The sequence below is a fragment of the Oncorhynchus masou genome, chromosome 31 (assembly GCF_036934945.1).
Source record: "Oncorhynchus masou masou isolate Uvic2021 chromosome 31, UVic_Omas_1.1, whole genome shotgun sequence".
NCBI lineage: Eukaryota > Metazoa > Chordata > Actinopteri > Salmoniformes > Salmonidae > Oncorhynchus > Oncorhynchus masou.
Genome location: NC_088242.1, coordinates 84441905 through 84463015, shown reverse-complemented (window position 1 = coordinate 84463015; position 21111 = coordinate 84441905). Strand labels below are relative to the sequence as shown.

General features: G+C 39.0%; 1 protein-coding gene across 5 annotated transcripts in view; it reads left to right on the top strand.

Moving 5' to 3' along the window:
• The window catches only part of LOC135524613 (putative ferric-chelate reductase 1), a 28940-nt gene extending 12733 nt beyond the window's left edge, over window positions 1-16207 (top strand). For 3 of the 5 annotated variants that reach the window (XM_064952307.1, XM_064952306.1, XM_064952309.1), the window contains 10 exons: window positions 5162-5357; window positions 6998-7137; window positions 7362-7450; window positions 7555-7984; window positions 10252-10335; window positions 11837-11928; window positions 12026-12084; window positions 13541-13690; window positions 13999-14033; window positions 14241-16207. In XM_064952307.1, coding sequence (XP_064808379.1) covers window positions 5162-5357; window positions 6998-7137; window positions 7362-7450; window positions 7555-7984; window positions 10252-10335; window positions 11837-11928; window positions 12026-12084; window positions 13541-13690; window positions 13999-14033; window positions 14241-14327 — 1362 coding nt within the window. In that variant the 3' untranslated portion in view covers window positions 14328-16207. Of the gene's footprint in view, window positions 1-84; window positions 974-5161; window positions 5358-6997; window positions 7138-7361; window positions 7451-7554; window positions 7985-10251; window positions 10336-11836; window positions 11929-12025; window positions 12085-13540; window positions 13691-13998; window positions 14034-14240 lie in introns of those variants that run through there. The other 2 variants (XM_064952310.1, XM_064952308.1) reach the window with 2 other exon arrangements.
• Window positions 16208-21111: the final 4904 nt, after the last annotated feature.

Below are 21111 nucleotides of genomic sequence, written 5' to 3'. Positions count from 1 at the left end.
GATAAGGTGATAAGTTGGACAGATCGAGTGAAAAAAGCAATTTTCCCACACAATATCTCTCCTTCTCACTATCACACATTAGTACGGGGCTCATTGCCTGCTTGAATTATGCAGAAACGGGCAGCATTTAGGTCATGTAATTGATTATGTTGGAAAGGGGAGAAATTGTGCTTTAAAATGGTATTGACATGACAGTTGATCTGGAAGTATTGCGTTTTGAGGGCGCTAAAATAAGGAAAATTGTACGGACCAAGGCGATGTACGAGTTTACGTTCATGTTGGGAGGCTTCGGCGTCTCAGACCCCGTAACGTGAGGAGTTGAGACCAGAGAAGACTCGGCCTCTGACTCCCGACTCGCTGCGTAATGGTGAGAACCGGTTGAAAGTTTCTGTCGGCTGAATGGGCGACACCTGTTGAGCATTCTTACAGCATTTCCTTCCAGAAGCCATGAGAAAATGGTCCAGCTGCGGAGACTGCGAGGGGATTTATACTACTATCTGTACTTACTGGTGGCACATCCGTTCCTACACTTAAATTACCCTTGCCTAACTATTGCGTCTGAAGCTGGGCTTGCAGCACAGCTATCCTTGCCATAATGCGATCGTTCTGTATATTATGAGTACAGCGACTGCAATTAGAAGGCATCATGTTAATGTTACTACTTAGCTTCGGCTGGTGGAGGTCCTGACGAACCACGTCCAGATAAAGCGTCCAGGGTTTAAAAAAATTGAATGAAAAAAAGTCGAGCGAGGGGAAAAATAAATAAATATAAACGGCCATTAAAAACCGTAAAATTGGCAGGTAGCAAAGTAAGGTTAGCAACAAACTGCACGTAAACAAATTGTGACCGGAAATGACAGTGTATTGATGTATACTGACTTCTAATCCCCACGGATACGTATCAAACTAGTGTAGTGGCATTCCATTTTCAGTCCGCGCGTTGGCGACGTACTTTGCTCCTTCCTGAATCAAGGTAAGAAATAAAACACTTTTCTTTACGGTGATAATTCCGTTAGTCCATTCTACATTCTGTTATCGGCCTTAGATATCTTTGGTTACATTCCGTAACATCAGTGGTGGAAAAAGTACCCAATTGTCATACTTTAGTAAAAGTAAAGATACCTTAATAGAATATGACTCAAGTAAAAGTGAAAGTCTCCCAGTAAAATCCTACTTGAGTAAAAGTCTAAAGGTATTTGGTTTTATATATACTTAAATATCAAAAGTAAAAGTATAAATAATTTCAAATTGCTTATATTAAGCCAACTAGAATTTGCACAATTTTCTTGTTTTTTTTTTATTTTAATTATAGCCAGAGAACGCCCTAACACTGACATAGATTACTAGATCAGAGGCAGTAGGGATGACCAGGGTGAATTAGACCATTTTCCTGTCCTGCTAAGTATTCAAAATATAAAGCGTACTTTTGGGTGTCAGGGAAAAAATATGAAGTAAAAGGTACATTGTTTTCTTAAGGAATGTAGGGAAGTTGTAAAGTTGTCAAAAATATAAATAGTAAAGTACAGTTACCAAAAAAAACGAATTGAGTAGTACTTTAAATAATTTTTACTTAAGTACTTTGCACGAATGTGTAACATACTGTCACTGACTGTCTCCAAGTGCAACCCAGTCCTTGACTTGGGATGGAATAAGTACAGGAGCTGTCTTTTTCCATGTCAGTCCATTCACTGAAATTCACAAATTACATTATGCTATAGTGACTTCTGATTATTCACTGTTAATTATTTCTCTATGACTATTATTATAGCCCAAATGAAATAGTAAGCATTATTGACACTGGAAAGCTGCTGTGTCTGATCCCACAGACTTACCACCTCCTGCGTTGTGCCCTTGATCAAGGCACTTAGCCCCCAAATAGAACTGCACTGTTAGTCATATGTTGTCAACATGTGGTCAACCCTCCATTTGGAGAGCTTCTGGGTGTGCAGGCTTCGGTTTTCATCCAGCCCTGAAACACCCAAGTCTGCTTATCAAGGTCCTGTTGAGCAGCTGATGTTTAGGCCACACTGTGGTTAGACAAGGGCTCAAACAAAAGTCTGCACACCCAGTAGCTCTCCTGGAGGATGGTTGCCACCCTTACTAAATACCTTTGTCTTTATAAAATTATTCCCTCATTCAATAAATCAGGAATCAAATGTATAAGGTAGGCTACTTCAAAGCAAAGTATCTAACTAGACATGATTATATATAAGGTTCAAATATCAACACAATTGCACACTCAATTCGTGCAAATATATACATAAAGTGTATCAGCAGATTTTGTGCATTTTTGGTAGGATAATATACATTTTTGTGCAATGTATTTTGGGCAATGGTGTTCTACACTGCCCCCCCCAAACATTTATTTATATATATATTTTTTTAATGTGTTAACAACCCAATATTGTTAATCAACCTAGTTCTCACCAAAATAGTTATATTATTAATGCCAATGCTGTTTTCTATGCTTGTTTTCTCTTCATACTGCGATACTGGTGCTATGTCGGATCTTAAGAAGGTTGCCAGACTGGAGTAAAAATATGTATTTGTCCATTTTTTTTGTATGTTATCAATTAAGGTATTGATTGGGGAATGGGGTCACATCTTTATGATGGGAAATTTATCAATAAATATGGGGAAACATAATTCCCCTGGTGCAACTGCATGGTATTTGCAACTATAATGAATCTGGACTAAGATCAATTAAGCCATATCAATGCAGTTAAACAGGTACATGTAATATAAAGAATTATGTTGGCTGACAAGGTAATTTCATGATAATTATTACAGCCGTGTCAGTGATTTTATATACTTAGGCTATTGTAACAAAGCACAAGCCAGCATTATAGGCCTACTGCGTCTGCCCAGAGGCCTACTAAGCTTTCATGGCAACAGCCATTAGTGCTCACTTTTCAATGTATGAGCCCTGGTTAGAGTCCCTGTTGCAGCTTTCACTTTCTTCCTCTACATTGGTGGCAGTGTTGGGATCACGTCCAGCTCACATCTAGTTCTGTGATCTAGCAATGGGAAGCATTCTGTTTTTCAACATTGTGTTGGGTGTAATTACATTGATATGTCGAGTGAACAATGGATAAGCAACAATGGGTGTGACATAATTATTCAGTTAAGGTGTGATTAAGCCTTGCAGCAAAGATGCATGAAGCTGAATGGAAAGTGTTATGCCCTGACCAGTTATTCAGAAGAAAATCCTCTGTAACTGTTGAATTTACATACGTTAAGCAAACACATTCTACACATTTATAAAGGACCTGTTTAAAGTGTTATTACAACCATGGTGTTATTTTGTTACTGAAGCTTAAATATCAATAACCTAACAATGATCCACATCATATGGGTAGACAAATAATGTAAGTGTGTTATGCAGCAAAACACAACTATCCTTTTTTTAGGTAGCAAACCAGTAATATGAATCACTGTTGATCCATCCTGTTCTGATCTAATGAGATGGATGTAGGATTTTCTACGGCCTTGAATCGAGGCTTTTCCCCATTTCATACTCTTCTATACCACTGTTCCCTTTATCTTAAACCCCATAGGATGTAAATAAACACAAATATTTTATACAAAATAATTAATACAAAAGTCAAAGTTGTCTATAACATGAATACAAACAAGGTGAGCGTGTGTATCCCCATTCCCCAATCAAATACCTTTATCGATACCAAAAAATAAAAATAATGATATGTCTTTGTCTCCAGTCTGGCAACCCTCATAAAATTTGAAATAGCCTCCTGTAAAATGCATTAAGAAAGAAATAGTGTAATGTAAACAAAAAAGTGGAGCCTTGTATTAAATGCATTGAAGAACATTGTGTAATGTAGGCTCCACAAAAACACACCAAAACTGCTGAAAAACTTTTTGTACATATTTCCACGAATTGAGCGTGAAATTGTGTTGCAACTATTCATGTTTCAGGGGAGCTCTATGCACAGCAAGTTGTTAGTCTCAGTCATTATTTCATACCTGCTTCTGAAATGATGCACTCTCTCTTCGGGCAACGGCCCACTCACAATGGCACACATGCAGCACCACAGACATGTACTGAAGGGTCATTCCGATAATGCCTGATATGTTTTTATTTTTATTGATTGATCATATCCAATAGTGTGCTTTCATGAATTATATTAGAGGTTTTTTTTTTAAATGAGCTGGCGGACACCCAGACAGTTTAGTTTGTGTGGATGTGCTTACTATTGGCGAATAAACTATAAACTATCAAAATAAAGGAAGTTGCACACTCCACGTATAATCTCCCAGCAATTTAATGGGTATTTACCAATGTTTCAGCATCACTGTGCCTTCCTCACGGCACAGTGAGGAATTATATTAAAAACAATTATTAAACTATTTTATGTGACTTTCATGACCTTACAAACCCTAATTTTACAATTTGGAACAGCGCATCTTGCCATTCAGCCTGGCGCATTTACAATCTGCGCAATCTCAAACAGCCTACTGTCACCCACAGATTCACAGACTAGCAGCAAATACATTTGAATGAAGCGGAATCAGGAAACGAATGCCCACTCTCCGTTGCTATTCAATGAAGATCCTGCCTTCATTCCGCTTTGATCGACCTTTTCTGCCTCGGCGTGTGAATCTGTGCCAGCAATAGGCTATTTTTATAGACAAGCCAGGTCGTAATTCCCCCAAAATTAGAAATGCCGGTACGGTATTCCGGAAAGCTCTGGCCCAAATCAACCACTGGTGCCGTCTGTAAACTGTCATCTGTTTATCGCATAGGCTATTAACGCATGGAGTCTTTTCTAGACAGATGTTATAACTAAAGATAGTGGGCATCTGGGACACCATACTTTATTTGACATTTTCCTCAATAGTACCACTGCATATGATTTTACAACCTCCTCAAAGTTAGTCTCAGGAAATCCCAGACCTAGGGCAGTATACTGGAACATTGTTAATGTGGGAGGCAACCTGTCTACAATAAAGTAATCAAACACTGATTGGATACAAATGATCCTCAAATTTCTACAGTAGAGCTGATTGTTGTAGCTTAGCCTACCTTAGTCAAGGTTTGGGGGTTAAATACACTCATGGTGGGTACTTTACTTTTATATAAAGATTACACTGTGGAAGATATTTTAAGAAACAATGCTTTGACACACACCCTGCTTTTCAGATGTGCTCCGCCCAAATGGTCCTCATCATTTTGATTGGCATTGCCACCATTGAACCTGTGACTGGTTTTAGTGGTGGTAGTGTTGCCATGTCCTGTGACACAATGTTGCCCCAGCATGGTTCTCCCACACTTGAGAGTGGTCCGTTTAGTGTCCCTAAACATATCTGTTCCGGTTTTGCAGGAGATGAGACTATAGGTAAAGATCAAAGCACCCTGAATGTGTGTGTGTGTTTGTGTGCATGTGCATGTGAATAAATGTGTGCACCTTGGAGTAAATTAATAAATGCATTTAAGAATATTGAAGGCAATATTCTGCATTTACACAGGTAGCCCAGTTCTGATATTTCTTTCACTTATTGGTCTTTTGACTAATCAGATCAGCTCTGAAAAATATCTGACTCGTAAAGATCTAATGTGATTGGTCAAAATAATAAATAGTGGGAAAAAACAGAATTGGGCTGCCTGTGTAAACGCAGCCTTAATTGGGCCTTGTCAGACAAGCTTGATGAACCATGGGTTACATGATGTATTATATATGTGAAGCCTAATAGTGGATGGTACAGAACAAAAATATAAAAACGCAACATGCAAGACTTTCAAAGATTTGACTGAGTTACAGTTCATATAAGGAAATCTATGGATTTCACATGACTGGGAATTACAAAAGAAAAGGTAGGGTCGTGGATCAGAAAACCAGTCAGTATCTTATGTGACCACCATTTGCCTCATGCAGGATGACACATCTCCTTCACATAGAGTTGATCAGGCTGTTGATTGTGGCCTGTGGAATGTTGTCCCACTCCTCTTCAATGGATGTGCGATGTTACTGGATATTGATGGGAACTGGAAAGCGCTGTTGTACACATTGATCCACAGCATCCCAAACATGCTCAATGGGTGACATGTCTGGTGAATATGCAGGTAGAACTGGGATATTTTCAACTTCCAGGAATTGTGTACAGAGCCTTGCGTCATGAGGCCGTGCATTATCATGCTGAAACATGAGGTGATGGAGCAGGATGAATGGCACGACAATGGGACTCAGGATCTCGTCATGGTATCTCTGTGCATTAAATTTGCCATCAATAAATTGCAATTGTGTTCGTTGTCCGTAGCTCATGCCTGCCCATACCACAATCCCACCGCCACCATAGGGCACTCGGTTCAAAACGTTGACATCAGCAAACCGCTCGCCCACAAGACACCATACATGCTGTCTGCCATTTGCCCGGTACAGTTGAAACCGGGATTCATCCATGAAGAGCACACTTCTCCAGCGTGCCAGTGGTCATTGAAGGTTAGCATTTTCCCACTGAAGTCGGTTACGACGCCGAACTGCAGTCAGGTCAACACCCTGATGAGGACGACAAGCATGCAGATGAGCTTCCCTGAGATGGTTTCTGACAGTTTGTGCAGAAATTCCTTGGTTGTGCAAACCCACAGTTTCATCAGCTGTTCGGATGGCTGGTCTCAGACGATTCCACAGGTGAAGAAGCTGGATATGGAGGGCCTGGGCTGGCGTGGTTACACATGGTCTGTGGTTGTGAGGCAAGTTGGATGTAGTGCCAAATTCTCTAAAACGACGTTGGAGGCGGCTTATGGTAATGAGATAAACATTACATTCTCTGGTGGACATTCCTGCAGTCAGCATGCCAATTGCACCAAGTGCATAAGGAAAATGTCTGGGATCTTTTATTTCAGTTCATGAAACATGGGACCAAAACTTTACACGTTGCATTTATATTTTTGTTCAGTATAGTTGGTACCTCCTACAATAGATTACTATTTTTGTGTTTGAAAAGAATGAACCAGTCTGTTTCTATTAATGTGTTACAGTGTCACTCAAAGCTGATCCTGCCACGAAGTTTAAAGGGTTTCTGTTGGAGGCTAGGGAATCACAGGATGGACCTGCCGTTGGCACCTTCACTCTGCTCACTCCCGCTCATAGCCGCCTTCTTCCGTGCGGTGGGAATCCAGTGAGTCTGCTCTAATAGAAGTGTTTTCCCCCTCTTGTTGCTTAGTTACCCTCTTATTGCAGTTCCTTTTACCCTCCTTATTCCTCATCTCACATGATCAAACATCAGTCTCATGATCAGACAATGATACTGGTAAAAGGGTGTCATCAAGCTAAGGTGCTTTGAAATGAACTGTATGACACCTTTGATGTCAGTCTGTCCATGACTGTAAAATGTGTGTGTAGGCAGCTGCTGTTACCCAACCAAACAACCTAGCCAAGACATTCATCGAAGCCAAGTGGAAAGCACCATACAAAGGAGTTTTCTATTTCAGGTCATTATTCATGAATTAATGAATGAATTTACTGTAATATGCTGTTGTCGCACTAGAGTAAAAGGGACATTCAGTCTTTAAGCATGTTTATTGATATTTTTCAGAGTCACATTTATTAAAGACATGATGAAGTTCTGGATACCAGAGGCCATTAACATCACCACCTGTCCTACTACTTCTACTGTCACTCCTACTACTATCACTATTTCTACTACTACTGTCACTCCTACTACTATCACTATTCCTACTACTGTCACTCCTACTACTATCACTCCTCCTACTATTCCTGCTATCACTATTCCTACTATCACTATTCCTACTATCACTATTCCTACTATCACTACTCCTACTATCCCTACTCCTACTATCCCTACTCCTACTATCCCTACTCCTACTATCCCTACTCCTACTATCCCTACTCCTACTCCTGCTCTGCACACATCTGCACCCTCTACGTGTATGCTTATTAGCGCTCTCATTCGGCCTTCACTCTTGGTCATGAGTCTTCCAAAAGGCCAGACACTTTGGCATAAGGTAAGTCATAATATGGATTTCAATATTTTACTTCTAGTTCTTTCAGTGTGTTGTTTAGAAAAATCTCCATGACTTCGTACAGCTGGGGCCATGTCCACAAAGCATCCCAAAGTAGGAAATTGGTCGTAAATGAGGAGAATATAGACATTTTCCTCCTACAATGTTGAGTAAAAATAAAAGAAACCTCTTCTTTAGTCATAAGAATCTCACCTTTCTATTTTTTTCTGGTGGGGGGGGGGGCTCAACTTACTTTTGAGAGTTAGAATAGTAGAATACACAAGGCGCAATGTTAAAATATGGTTGTGCGTCAGCAGTTTTTCTCTTATGTCAGTCACAAGCTATATTTCCATTAACGTGTCCAGTGATTCCCACCTATCTGTCTCATGAAGAATTGACAATTATTTGCCATATTCTAATAATTATCTCGTGCCAGTGTATTGCCACGGTACACTGGCACTCCTGTAGATGTGAAATAATTTGATGGTGAAACTTACATCCAGCCAACCAGAAAAGCAAGGCAAGTTAATTAAGGTTGTTTCCATTACACATGTTGCAATGTTTTTGTTCTCGCAACATTGCTTTTGTCATATAAACCTGGGTCATTGGAAACCTGCCTACTGACAGTCACTCAATTGGCCCATGTCAGCTAACATTTTTTGATTGTTAAATTAGTCTAGCCAGCTATCTAAACTTGTAGTAATCATGATCGAAATATCAACCAGACTCAAAGGGCTCGTGCAGCTGGCCCAGAACAGAACGGCACGTTTTGCTCTTAATTGTAATCAGAGGGCTGATATAAATACTATGCATGCCAGTCTCTCTTGGCTAAGAGTTAAGGAGTTACTGACTGCATCCCTTCTTTTTTATAAGAAACATTGTGCTGAAAATCCCAAATAGTTTGAATAGTAACTTACACACAGCTCTGACACACATTTATGCCACCAGGGGTCTTTTCAAATTTCCAAAACACAGAACAAATTCAAGAAAATGTACAGTATTATATAGAGCCCTTTTTGCATGGAATTTCCTACCATCTCATATTGCTCAATTAAACAGCAAACCTTGTTTCAAAAAACAGATAATGTAACAACTCGCGCGGCACACCGCCTCTCCCCTATTTGACTAGATAGTTTGTGTGTATGCATTGATATGTAGGCTACATGTGCCTTTAAAAAATGTATGTAGTTCTGTCCTTGAGCTGTTCTTGTCTATTGATGTTCTGTATTATGTAATTCTGTATTGTGTTTTGTGTTGACCCTGGGAAGAGTAGCTGCTGCTTTTGCAACAGCTAATGGGGATCCTAATAAAATACCAAATACCAAGTCATGGCACAATGTGTATAAATGCAGGAAATGTTTTGTCAAATGTTTTGCCTGTGAGGTGGGGGGGACCCACCAGCAAAACTTTGCTTACGGCCCAAAAAGGCTAGGGCCGGCGTTGCGTTTTATGGAACATTATCTGCAAGTGATTTGATGCTTACTGTGCTAAAGAGATTCAGAGTTGTTGATATAATGGTAATATTATCAAAATTACACTTTTATCATACAATCATACTGTATGATTTAGTGCAATATGTCGATCACATTATTCAAAACGGTTTAGATTAAGGTTATGCATGCCAACATATTAGGCAAAAATTAAGAGTTGGCAAAGTGATTTTATCAGGCAAATTATATCAAAAAGGATAACGCAAAACATTGCCTTTAAATTTCAATCCCGCTGTAATTGTAACTTGTACGCTAATAATCAGGAAGCAAGTACAGGGAGTGAAATGAATAAATCAGCGAACATGGACCAAAACAAGAAACACGAGTAGCGTACAGACATGACACATATAAACAGTGGGGGAGCGGGTAAACGTGACAGTAATACTGAACTTTGGCGATACGGATTGAATAGAGTTCGATATTTCCTTTGCAGTATCTCAAAATGTCATGATTACCATCTGAGAAACTTATGAGTTGACTGTCTGAGCAGTGTCTTAACATCACCCTAAAACCTACTATGAGCTGGCAGTTTTTGTTGTTGTTTTAAAACAGGTTCTGATAGGATTCCTAGGACCTTTTCTGAGACTCATTGTGGATACGGCCCCGGATGTTTTGCTCTTTGGTCCTTCTGCACTTAGTCATGGTGTAGATGATTCTAGTTTAAAGCAGTACCTCTACGATCTTTTGTCTGGAAATGTTTAGTGTCTACAGTGCCATACTGTCAATTCTATTAGTATAATGCTGGGCAATGATTTGACAACAGTTGTTATTTTGTTGCAGTTGTTCAAGATATTGTTGTGTCCTCTCTCAATGGTTGCAGCCATCATTTCCTTTATTCTTTTGCTGCTATGGGAGCCAGTACAAGTGAGTATCAATTATTTGTTGTATTCTTTATTTAAATAATAAGGCACAAGGGTGTATTGTATATTGGCAATTATACACTGGGTGGTTTGAGCCCTGAATGCTGATTGGCTGATAGCCGTGTTATATCAGACTCTATATCACGGTATGACAAAACATGTATTTTTACTGCTCTAATTACATTGGTAACCAGTTTATAATAGCAATAAGGCCACTCAGGGGTTTGTGGTATGTGGCCAATATAACACAGCTAAGGGTTGATTGATGAGGGAGCACATTTTCTATGCCAGGTGAAATCAGGCCTCATTAGCTCATTGTTATGGATGTATCCAAATAAATGTCACTAGAAAACATCTTAAACAAATGCAAATACAGCTACTTTGCTGTTAATCTGGCTACACTTTTTTGAGGTGACTCTAAATTAGCCATAATTGGCTAGATAGAAAGCAAGGAAAAATAACATTGGATCCAGTATGGCAATGGAACATTAAGAACAAATGGTCACTGTGTATTGATACAGAACAAAAAGACTGAACGACGGGTCGCGTCTCTATCAACCGAACCAATAGAACGAACAACCAGCCGGCTTGGTTAGCAACCCTAGATCTGTGTCGGGACTATATCTTGTGGAAGGATGAAATAGTATGAATGAAATCATAAAATTAAGTGAATGAAAATATGTCAATCATTATTTGAATATGTTGGTAACTGGGTGGTTCGAGCCCTGAATGCTGATTGACAGACAGCCGTGGTATACCACGGTACGCTGAAACATGTATTTTTACTGCTCCAATTACGTTGGTAACCAAATGTGTTGCGTCGTGCCTAAGAACATCCCTTAGCCATGCTATATTGGCCATATACCACACCCCCTCATACCTTATTGCTTAAATATACCATGGGTATGACACAAACATCCAGTACTTGTTTACGGTTCTATTTATGTTGGTAACCGGCGTTTAGAGGATACATTGGCACAGTTTTCCTAACACCCATACCAATATATCCTCCAAACCCCGGTTACCAACATAAATAGAACAGTAAACAAGTAGTGTAAGTTTAGGTCATACCCATGGTATATTAAAGCAGTAAGGCACGAGGGGGTCTGATATATGGCTAATATACCATGGCTAAGGGCGGTTCTTTAGCACGAGGCAAGGCGGAGTGCATTGATATAGACCTTAGCCGTGGTATATTTGCCATATACCACAAAGTCCTTATTGCCATTATAAACTGGTAACAAACTTAATTAGAACAGTAAAAATAAATGTTTTGTCATACCCATGGTATACGGTCTCATGTACCATAGCTTTCAGCCAATCAGCATTCAGGTCTCGAACCACGCAGTTTATAATGTCATAAACACATGGTTGGAATGCAGGACCCAAACTACCCAGTTTATAATAGTGTAGAGACTTTCTTCCTGCCAGAACACTGTACTGCTGTACAGGGTTGGGGTAAACTCCATGTTGAGATGAAATGTGTGTGTGCTTTTGTCTTATAGATAACTCTTGTGGCTGTTGTGGGTGTGGCAATGGTCCTGAGCTTGGGACAAACAATTGTTGTTTTTCTACCCTTTGGGCCCAGTCATGAACTGTGAGTTCCTCAGATCAAAGCCTGAAAATGTGTGTTGAAAATACCTGAATTGAACCTCACATTAGGAAAGATGTCATGTTATGTATATTTTTTTCAGGAGGTCCATCTGTGATTTGGTTCTCAGAGTGATTTCCTTCACAACTGAGGTTTTTACCAGTAAGAAATTTCACCTTTTTTATTATAACTGAAGGAGAACAATTGGTCATAGCTCATGGTGAAGCATAGTTGACTGTCAGATCTAACCTATACAGTGGAGGCTGCTGAGGGGAGAATGGCTCATAATGATGTCTGGAACAGAGCAAAGGCATCAAACACATGGAAACCACCCTGGTTTGATTCCAGGCTGTTTCACAACCGGCCATGATTGGGCGGCGCACAATTGGCCCAGTGTTGTTCGGGTTTGGTCAGTGTAGGCCGTCATTTTAAATAAGAATTTGTTCTTAACTGACTTGCCTAGATAAATAAAGGTTAATTTATTTTTTTTAAATACAAAAAATAGATTACTTCTGTAGAAGGCTTACTACAGTATACACTACACTATAGTGTGGTGTTGACAGTGCATACGATCACATCTTCAGGTTTAACCTACTCAACCTCGTTAGTAGTACATATGTAATGGTTCCCTACATCTCTCACTTGAGCTACAGTTGAAGTTGGAAGTTGACATACACTTAGGTTGTAGTCATTAATACTCATTTTTCAACCACTCCACAAATTTCTTCTTAACAAACTATTGTTTTTTTCAAGTCGGTTAGGACATCTGTGTGTTGACAAGTAATTTTTCCAACAATTGTTTACAGGCAGATTATTTCACTTATAATTCACTGTATCACAATTTCAGTGGGTCAGAAGTTTACATACATTAAGTTGACCTTGCCTTTAAATAGCTTGGAAAATTCCAGAAAATTGTCATGGCTTTGGTAGCTTCTGATAGGCTAATTGACATCATTTGAGTCAATTGGAGGTGTACATATGGATGCATTTCAAGGCCTACCTTCAAACTCAGTACCTCTTTGCTTGACATCATGGGAAAATCAAAAGAAATCAGCCAAGACCTCAGAAAAAATTGTAGACCTCCACAATTCTGGTTCATCCTTGGGAGCAATTTCCAAACGCCTGATGGTACCACGTTCATCTGTACAAACAATAGTACGCAAGTATAAACACCATGGGACCACGCAGCCGCCATACCGCTCAGGAAAGAGACGTGTTCGGTTTCCTAGCGATTAACATACTTTGGTGCGAAAAGTGCAAATCAATCCCAGAATAACAGCAAAGGACCTTGTGAAGATGCTGGAGGAAAAGGGTACAAAAGTATTTTTATCCACAGTAAAACAAGTCCTATATCGACATAACCTGAAAGGCCGCTCAGCAAGGAAGAAGCAACTGCTCCAAAACCGCCATAAAAAAGCCAGACTGACATTTCACATTCTTAAAATAAAGTGGTGATCCTAACTCACCTAAGACAGGAAATTTTTACTAGGATTAAATGTCAGGAATTGTGAAAAACTGAGTTTAAATATATTTGGCTAAGGTGTATGTAAACTTCCGACTTCAACTGTACATGTGCTTTTCTCTCCTTCGGTATTTCTCATCCCTCTCTCTAACACAGTGGTGGCCATATTTGTGGGTCTGGAGGAAATTGAGAAGTGCTGCTCGATACACTGGCGCATGAAAGTGATGGGAGGGTATGCAGCCTGGGTGGCTCTGTTCTACTTGATGTTCATATACTTCTGTTGCAACCAGAGTTACCAGAGGAAAAGTAAGATTTGTGAATATTAAGCAGGTTACTGTTTTTTTTGTCATGAATCTTGTTCTGGAGGCAGCTCTGAATAGTGATAACCCTAATGCCTAACCCAAACTTTAAATGAAGACCACACAATATTCACAATATTGGGAATTTTTACTTTGCATCTGGCCAATGGGAAAATCGCTCAGTTCTGACTCTAGGACAAGAGTCAACCTGTGAACATTAACGTCTCATCTCACCATTCAAGATATTGGGATTTCTTACATGTAAGTCGATTTAATATGGTTTTGTGTCTTCGGTTCACCTCGCTGGAAATTCAGGAATTGGTTACAAATGGATTGTGCCAAAGAGAACGGTAAGCTCAGTGTCAAACCTCTGCTCTCAATGAAGCCTGAACCCTGTTAAACTTTTAGGCAACCATATACAAAGATCACTGTGTTGCCTCCACTTTAAATCTTAAATCACAAAGCTTATGTGTCTTTTTGATAACTATGCTTTGAAATGCAATGTGTCAACACATTTTCATGTCACTTTTTAAAAATACATTTTTTTTTCTTTTCAGATACTCTTTGAAAAAATCCTCAATGTTATCCTTGTTCTGGGCAAATTGGGTTTTACAGTGGCTCTTATCACTGGAATATACACTTAATATACACTATTTGCATTGTGTTCCCCCAAACCCCTCTTTCACGCTGCTGCTACTCTATTTACCATATATGCATAGTCACTTTAACTATACATTCATGTACATAGTTCCTCAATTGGCCCGACCAACCAGTGTCTGTATGTAGCCTCGCTACTTTCATAGCCTCGCTACTGTTATTTTTCACTGTTTTTATTTCTTTACTTATCTATTGTTCAGCTAATACCTTTTTTGTACTATTGGTTAGAGCCTGTAAGTAAGCATTTCACTGTAAGGTGAACTTTGATATGAGACATGAGGACGGTGTAAAGCAAGAGGTTTGCGTCATTACATTAAAACATGTATTATGGCAGTAGGTTTATCCTATAGATACGTGTTATCCACTTGGTAACATACTGTATGTCACACATGCACCTTAACCCTTGTTTATCATTCTTTAGTTTTGTTTGGGTTACAATACACGTTTATACTGTATCATGAATACTTTGTGTTTTTCTGTAGTTAGATTTCCATTCAGTTGGCGACAGATTTTCATGCGAATATTCTAAAATCCACAAAATCAATATGCTCATTTGCGATAGACAAGATAGTAGCTCCTAAAACAATTGGATATCACAAAATTGGGGAGAAAAAGGGGTAAAATAAAAAAAAGTTGTTGCACATAAAATGATGTGTGTGATGAAGTAGTGCAGGGTAGCCTAGTGGTTAGAGCGTTGGACTAGTAACCGAAAGGTTGCAAGTTCAAATCCCCAAGCTGACAAGGTACAAATCTGTCGTTCTGCCCCTGAACAGGCAGTTAACCCACTGTTCCTAGGCCGTCATTGAAAATAAGAATTTGTTCTTTAACTGACTTGCCTAGTAAAATATAAAACAAACAAAAATACATTTTGCGGTTAAATTCCCATGTACCGAATAAAATAAAAGTTAAATGGGTTTCAATTAGATTTAACTCCACTGGTTTTCTCACCCAAAAATGTGCATTATATTGCGAGTGTGCACTCTGGTATTGGCACTGCACTCTAACCAACAGCACTCCGGGCGCTGATTTAGTGCACTGTTGGCAAGAGTACACACACACCTACATCAAGGATACTAAAGTGCTACCCTATGAGGTTGGGAGACTGCTCGTTTCTGTCCTACCTGATAATTAATTGCACATACCTGGTGTACCAGGTCTAAATCAGTCCCTGATTAAAGGAAACAATGCAGTGGAACTGGCTTCGAGATCCAGAGTTGAGTTTGAAGGGCCTACATGATGAAATTATAAACAAAGGAGCAAGATTATTTTTATTCGTCAAACGGCAGCCAAGCATCGACAATCATATCACCAGAATAAAAACCTATATTTATTGGAAAGGAGCATCAAGCTCATCACCTTGCACTTCCACCACCCTGTGAAGTTCATCATTTACTTAAACTGCATGGTTTCCCGAGTTGGATTACATGCCAATATAATGGTTATTATATCAGTATTTGCACATAAAGGTGTTTCCAATCGCATAATACATTTTACTTACACAAAAAGATACCAACATGAATTAACAAATTTGTCAGCATTTATAAAATTGTACCAAAACTTCCTGTTTCATCACAACTGTTGTGATTTTCTTTTTATACAGTGACTTTACTCATGACAACTGTGGATGGAAATGTGGTTATTGTCAATTATTTGTCTACTATACAGCATCTTGTATCGCATTTCATCAAATTAACTTGTTGGGGGGGCCTCCCGGGTGGCGCAGTGGTTAAGGGCTGTGCCATCAGAGACTCTGGGTTCGCGACCAGGAGGCCCCCCCAACAAGTTAATTTGATGTTACTCTGTAAGTCAAATATTTCATTAACTGCAATAATGTAAAGTAGACTGCAATAAAAAGGTCAAAATTCCAGTCTGTGTGCTAAAGATGTGTTTACAGTGCCACATGTTCTGTTTAATAATTCAACAGTCAGGTAACTTCCTTATTGCTTAGATAAATACATTCTAGTTCCTTCTGTATTATTTTCTCCAATGGAGATAACATACAGATCAACACTAAAGTTGTAAGCAATTAAAGAGGGGCAAATTAGATAGATACTGGACGTCAGACATATTTGAATTTTTACTGTTGAAATTAGGAAGCAACAGTAGGCTACTAAATACAATTTCTAGTGTCACACCGACTCACAACATTTAGTGTTTCCTTTATTTTGGCAGTTACCGGTATGTCTACAGTCTGGAAGGTCTGTCGTGGAAATTTCCTCTGGTTTGCTCCCATACCAAATCATGGGAGCAAACCACACACACAAGTCAGTTAGTTATCAAAGTCCATCTTTAATTATATGAGCTCTATAGCATTTTCTGTGACTCTCAACCCTTCAGTATCTCTACTCAAAAGTTGAGAGCCCCCACACAATGGCAAATGGGATCCTTTATAGCGAAGATCCACCCCCTCCTAGACGACATGACAATCCACAGGTCTTAGGAACTTACACAAAGGAAGACTTTACTAAAGAGAGGAGTATCCCCTAGCCAGACAGTTGGCTATACATTATCGTTCAGTTTTGTCTCCTTTCTCAAACTCAGAAACATAAACCAATCCTCCATATCAACATGCATATAGCAAATTGCCATTTAGATACAACCAATTCTAAATACAACCAATCCTGGACAAGATCACAGAGGCACACAGACATTGTGGAGCAAAAGATATGTTTACACATGATGACACTTTGACCTCTCCCCTCTCTGCGGCCCATGCAACTTAGTCTTGACATAGAACAGACAACTGCAACCTCACCACAGTATTATACAAAAACACCATTCTGATGAGAATTAACTTACAAACATATGATGAATATAAAACATCTTACATATGTTAAAAACAAATTCTGATTATTCCCTAACAGGTCTCAATTTGAAGATATGATGGTTATTATGTAAGTATTTGCAACTGAAGGGGTTTCCACCACCTTACATTTTACCTACATAAAAATATCCCATGTCGAACTAACAAGTTATCGGTCGGTATTTATAAAATTGTACCTGAAACTGCCTGTTTCCATCACGGATGTCGTGATTTATTTTTAATACAGTATGACTTTACTCTCAACTGTTGATGGAAACGTGGTGACTGTCATACTTATTTGTCTACAATACAGCAACTTGTAGAGCATTGATGTTACTCTGAAAGGCGAATAGTTAACAATAAAAATGTCAAATTTCCTGTCTAAAATGTGTGCATACACTAAAGATGCGTTTACAGTGCCAAATGTTGTTTTAATATTTAATCAGTCAGGTAACTTCCTCATTCCTTCTGTCTGCACTACCACTTCCCCCACCATTGCAGTTGCTCCTTTGTTGTTCTGTTCCCTTTCCAGAGAACTCTGAAATATGACGCCATCAGCAACCACACATCTAAACCAGTGGCGGCAGGTTCCGTTTAAGATTAGGGACGACTATTTTTTTTCATGAGCTTGGCCTTATTTTTATTACAGCATGTTGGATGACTCATTCATATTCTATTCACCCAGTTCAATGTAAGAGGTTTAGGCTACTACATGATACTCAAATTTTCCCTATACCCATCATGATGTTGCTTCAACCTAGCCTATGAATGAAAGTTTAGGTGCACACAGGTCGAGAGACAAATTTGAGATGACAGTGACACACTTACCTGCATCTAGCTGATATAGGGTGTATTCATTAGTCCAACAGTTGCAAACGAGTTTTCTATTGGACAAATGCAGGTATATTTATCCCCGGTGTGTTCCGTTTGCTTCCCTTCAAGAAACATTTGAACAGAATTGGCTGAATAAATACACCCCATATCATGCGTAAACACAGTTCACTTTCATAGCAGCCATGTTGTATTTATCTTGCATCTATGCACTCTCCTCTTCCATTCGCTCGTGGACTTCAATGCACAACACATCAGCTGTGTAACCAGGCAAAAAAACTTTCCAAGCCAAACCGCTACACACAGTTTACATCGTTGTCACCATATTAGTCAGCATAGCTAATAGAACTAACGTGTTAGTAAACCCACTAATGTTATAATCATGCAGTAACGTTACGGTGTACAGTCAGTAAGCAGTTCCACCAGCAGGCCCAGGTGGCAATAAATTAGTAATACCAAAAGCTTACCATGACTTGCAAGTGTTCCAGTGTCATAGCCAGCTAGCTAATATAGCATCCCTTTGCTTGAGCAGAATGTTTCAATAGGATAAACAAGCTAAGTAAATGAAACTGAAGAGGAAAACATGACAATATTTCCATCTTCCTTCTCCTTAATTTTTGATGAAGTTAATTTGTTAACTTGTTATGGCTGCAATCCCACTAACGGGATAAGTGTCATCAACAACCACTGAATAGCATAGTGCAATATAGGAAAACACAGCTTAGCCTTTTGTTAATCCCCCTGTCGTGTCAGATTTTGAAATTAAGCTGTACAGTGAAAGCAATCCAAGCGTTTGTAAATTCATCGATCGCACGACAAAACATTAAGTACACTTAGCATCAGGTAGCTTGGTCACGAAAATCAGAAAATCAATCAATTAATCGTTTACCTTTGATCTTCGGATGTTTTCACTCACGGGACTCCCAGTAACACAACAAATGTTCCTTTTGTTCCATAAAGGTGATTTTTATATCCAAAATACCTGTTTGTTTGGCACGTTATGTTCAGAAATCCACAGGAAAGACACAGATGAAAATTCCAAATAGTTTCCATAATGTCCACAGAAACATGTCAAACGTTTTTTATAATCAATCCTCAGGTTGTTTTAAAAATATATAATCGCTAATATATCAACTGCAAATGTCTTTCACAGTAGGAGAGGGAAAAGCAATACCTATCCAAACTATGTTGCGCAAGCAAAACTCATGTGACCACTTGACGCGATGTCATCGTTCTGGCTCATTTTTCAAAATAAAAGCCTGAAACTATGCCTGAAGACTGACACCTTGAGGAAGCGATAGGAAAAGGAATCTGGTTCATATCCCTTTAAATCCAGCAAAGGGAGGCTATGGAACATGGAGTTTTCAAAATAGAAGCCACTTCCTGTTTTGCTTTTCCTCAGGGTTTCACCTGCAATATCAGTTCTGTTATACTCAGACATTATTTTGACAGTTTTGGAAACTTTAGAGTGTTTTCTATCCAATACTAATATGCATATATTAGCAACTGAGACTGAGGAGCTGGCCGTTTACAATGGGCACCTTTTCATCCAAGCTACTCAATACTGCACCTGCAACCATAAAAAGTTAAACTGTTCAACTATTGTCTTTCTCTTTGAGTCACCTTGTTATACACTGCAGTGCTAGCTAGCTGTAGTTTATGCTTTCAGTACTAGATTAATTCTCTGATCCTTTGATTTGGTGGAGAACATGTCAATCCATGCTGCAAGAACTCTGATAGGCTGGAGGATGTTCTCCAGAAGTTGTCATAATTACTGTGCAAGTCTTTGGAAGGGGGTTGATAACCATGAGCTGCCAATATTTTGTATTGAAGTCAATGGACTCAGAGGCGGACGAAAGCTAGCTGTCCTCCGGCTACCCTAGAGTGCTCGAGGCTACTGTAGCCCTTTGCAAAATAGTGTGTTTTAATCAATTATTTGGTGGCGTGATAATATTTTTAGATAAAACTATACTAAATATAAACTTTTTCAAAATGAAATTCACTGAGAAGGGGAAGATCCTTTGGTCTAAACACAACTGGAGACATCCCCACCAATACATTCTAGTTCCTTCGGTTTTATTTCCTCAAATGGAGATACCATACAGCTCAACTCAAGTTGTAAGTAATTAAAGAGGAGCAAATTAGACATACTGGATATCAGACGTCGTTGAAATTAGTAGGCTACTAAATACAATTTCCAGTGTCACACTAACTCACATAATTTACTCAAGTGTTTCCTTTATTTTGGCAGTTACCGGTATGCCTACAGTGGGAAGGCGCAATGCGAGCCAAATATACAGGCTGTTGCATTGTGGCCATAGATATATTCATAGAAGGGTTTTGGAACCTCTTACCTTGGCAATTTGAGAATTAAACCCCTCCCTCATTACATATATAGGGTCCTAGATTACAGATTAACAATATATATTCATTATAAAGGTTTTAATCTTTTCCAGTCTTTTCTCATCTCTGCCTGAGAAATGTGTGACTGAGACAGAATTCTGCAGGGGAGTGTAAGAGATAAAAGACTAGTCAGACATTCCACTATAAATCGAGTGGACATTTACTGCTGAGCTTTTAGATAACACTAAAACTCTTGTTTATATAGCAGTTAAGGCATGGTTTTGGTCTCATGAGTAGAAGGTAATGACATAGGCAGTGACATCACTAAGATATGACTGTAGGAATAATAAAACAAGTCGGACCCTTTTCTGTTTTGCAGAACTTACTCTGAAACATGCTTGCTATGTTCCTGTTGTCAACTGTCAGCAATTGCATTAATAAAGGTTTTTGAATGATTTAATTAAAGATATTGTCTGAATGCGAATTTCACCAATGAGCCAATGATTGACAAGGAACAAGTAACGAACCCCAACACCACCTATTTCGTTAATTTATGTGGTATTAAAAAATAATTCAGGTAATGTAAATTAAGTAGAATTGCATGAAATGTGTTTTGAAAAGGCACCAACAAAATGGAGACCCTGCTAACAAATGTGATTGCTTAATCCAACCCTAGCCTCACTATATGAGTAGAGCAGTCAACACATGAACATGGATATTCACTACGTTGGTCTCTTTTACTTTGTCCCTATGGTTGTGAACTTAAATAGTGTGTTACAAATTAAAGACCACAG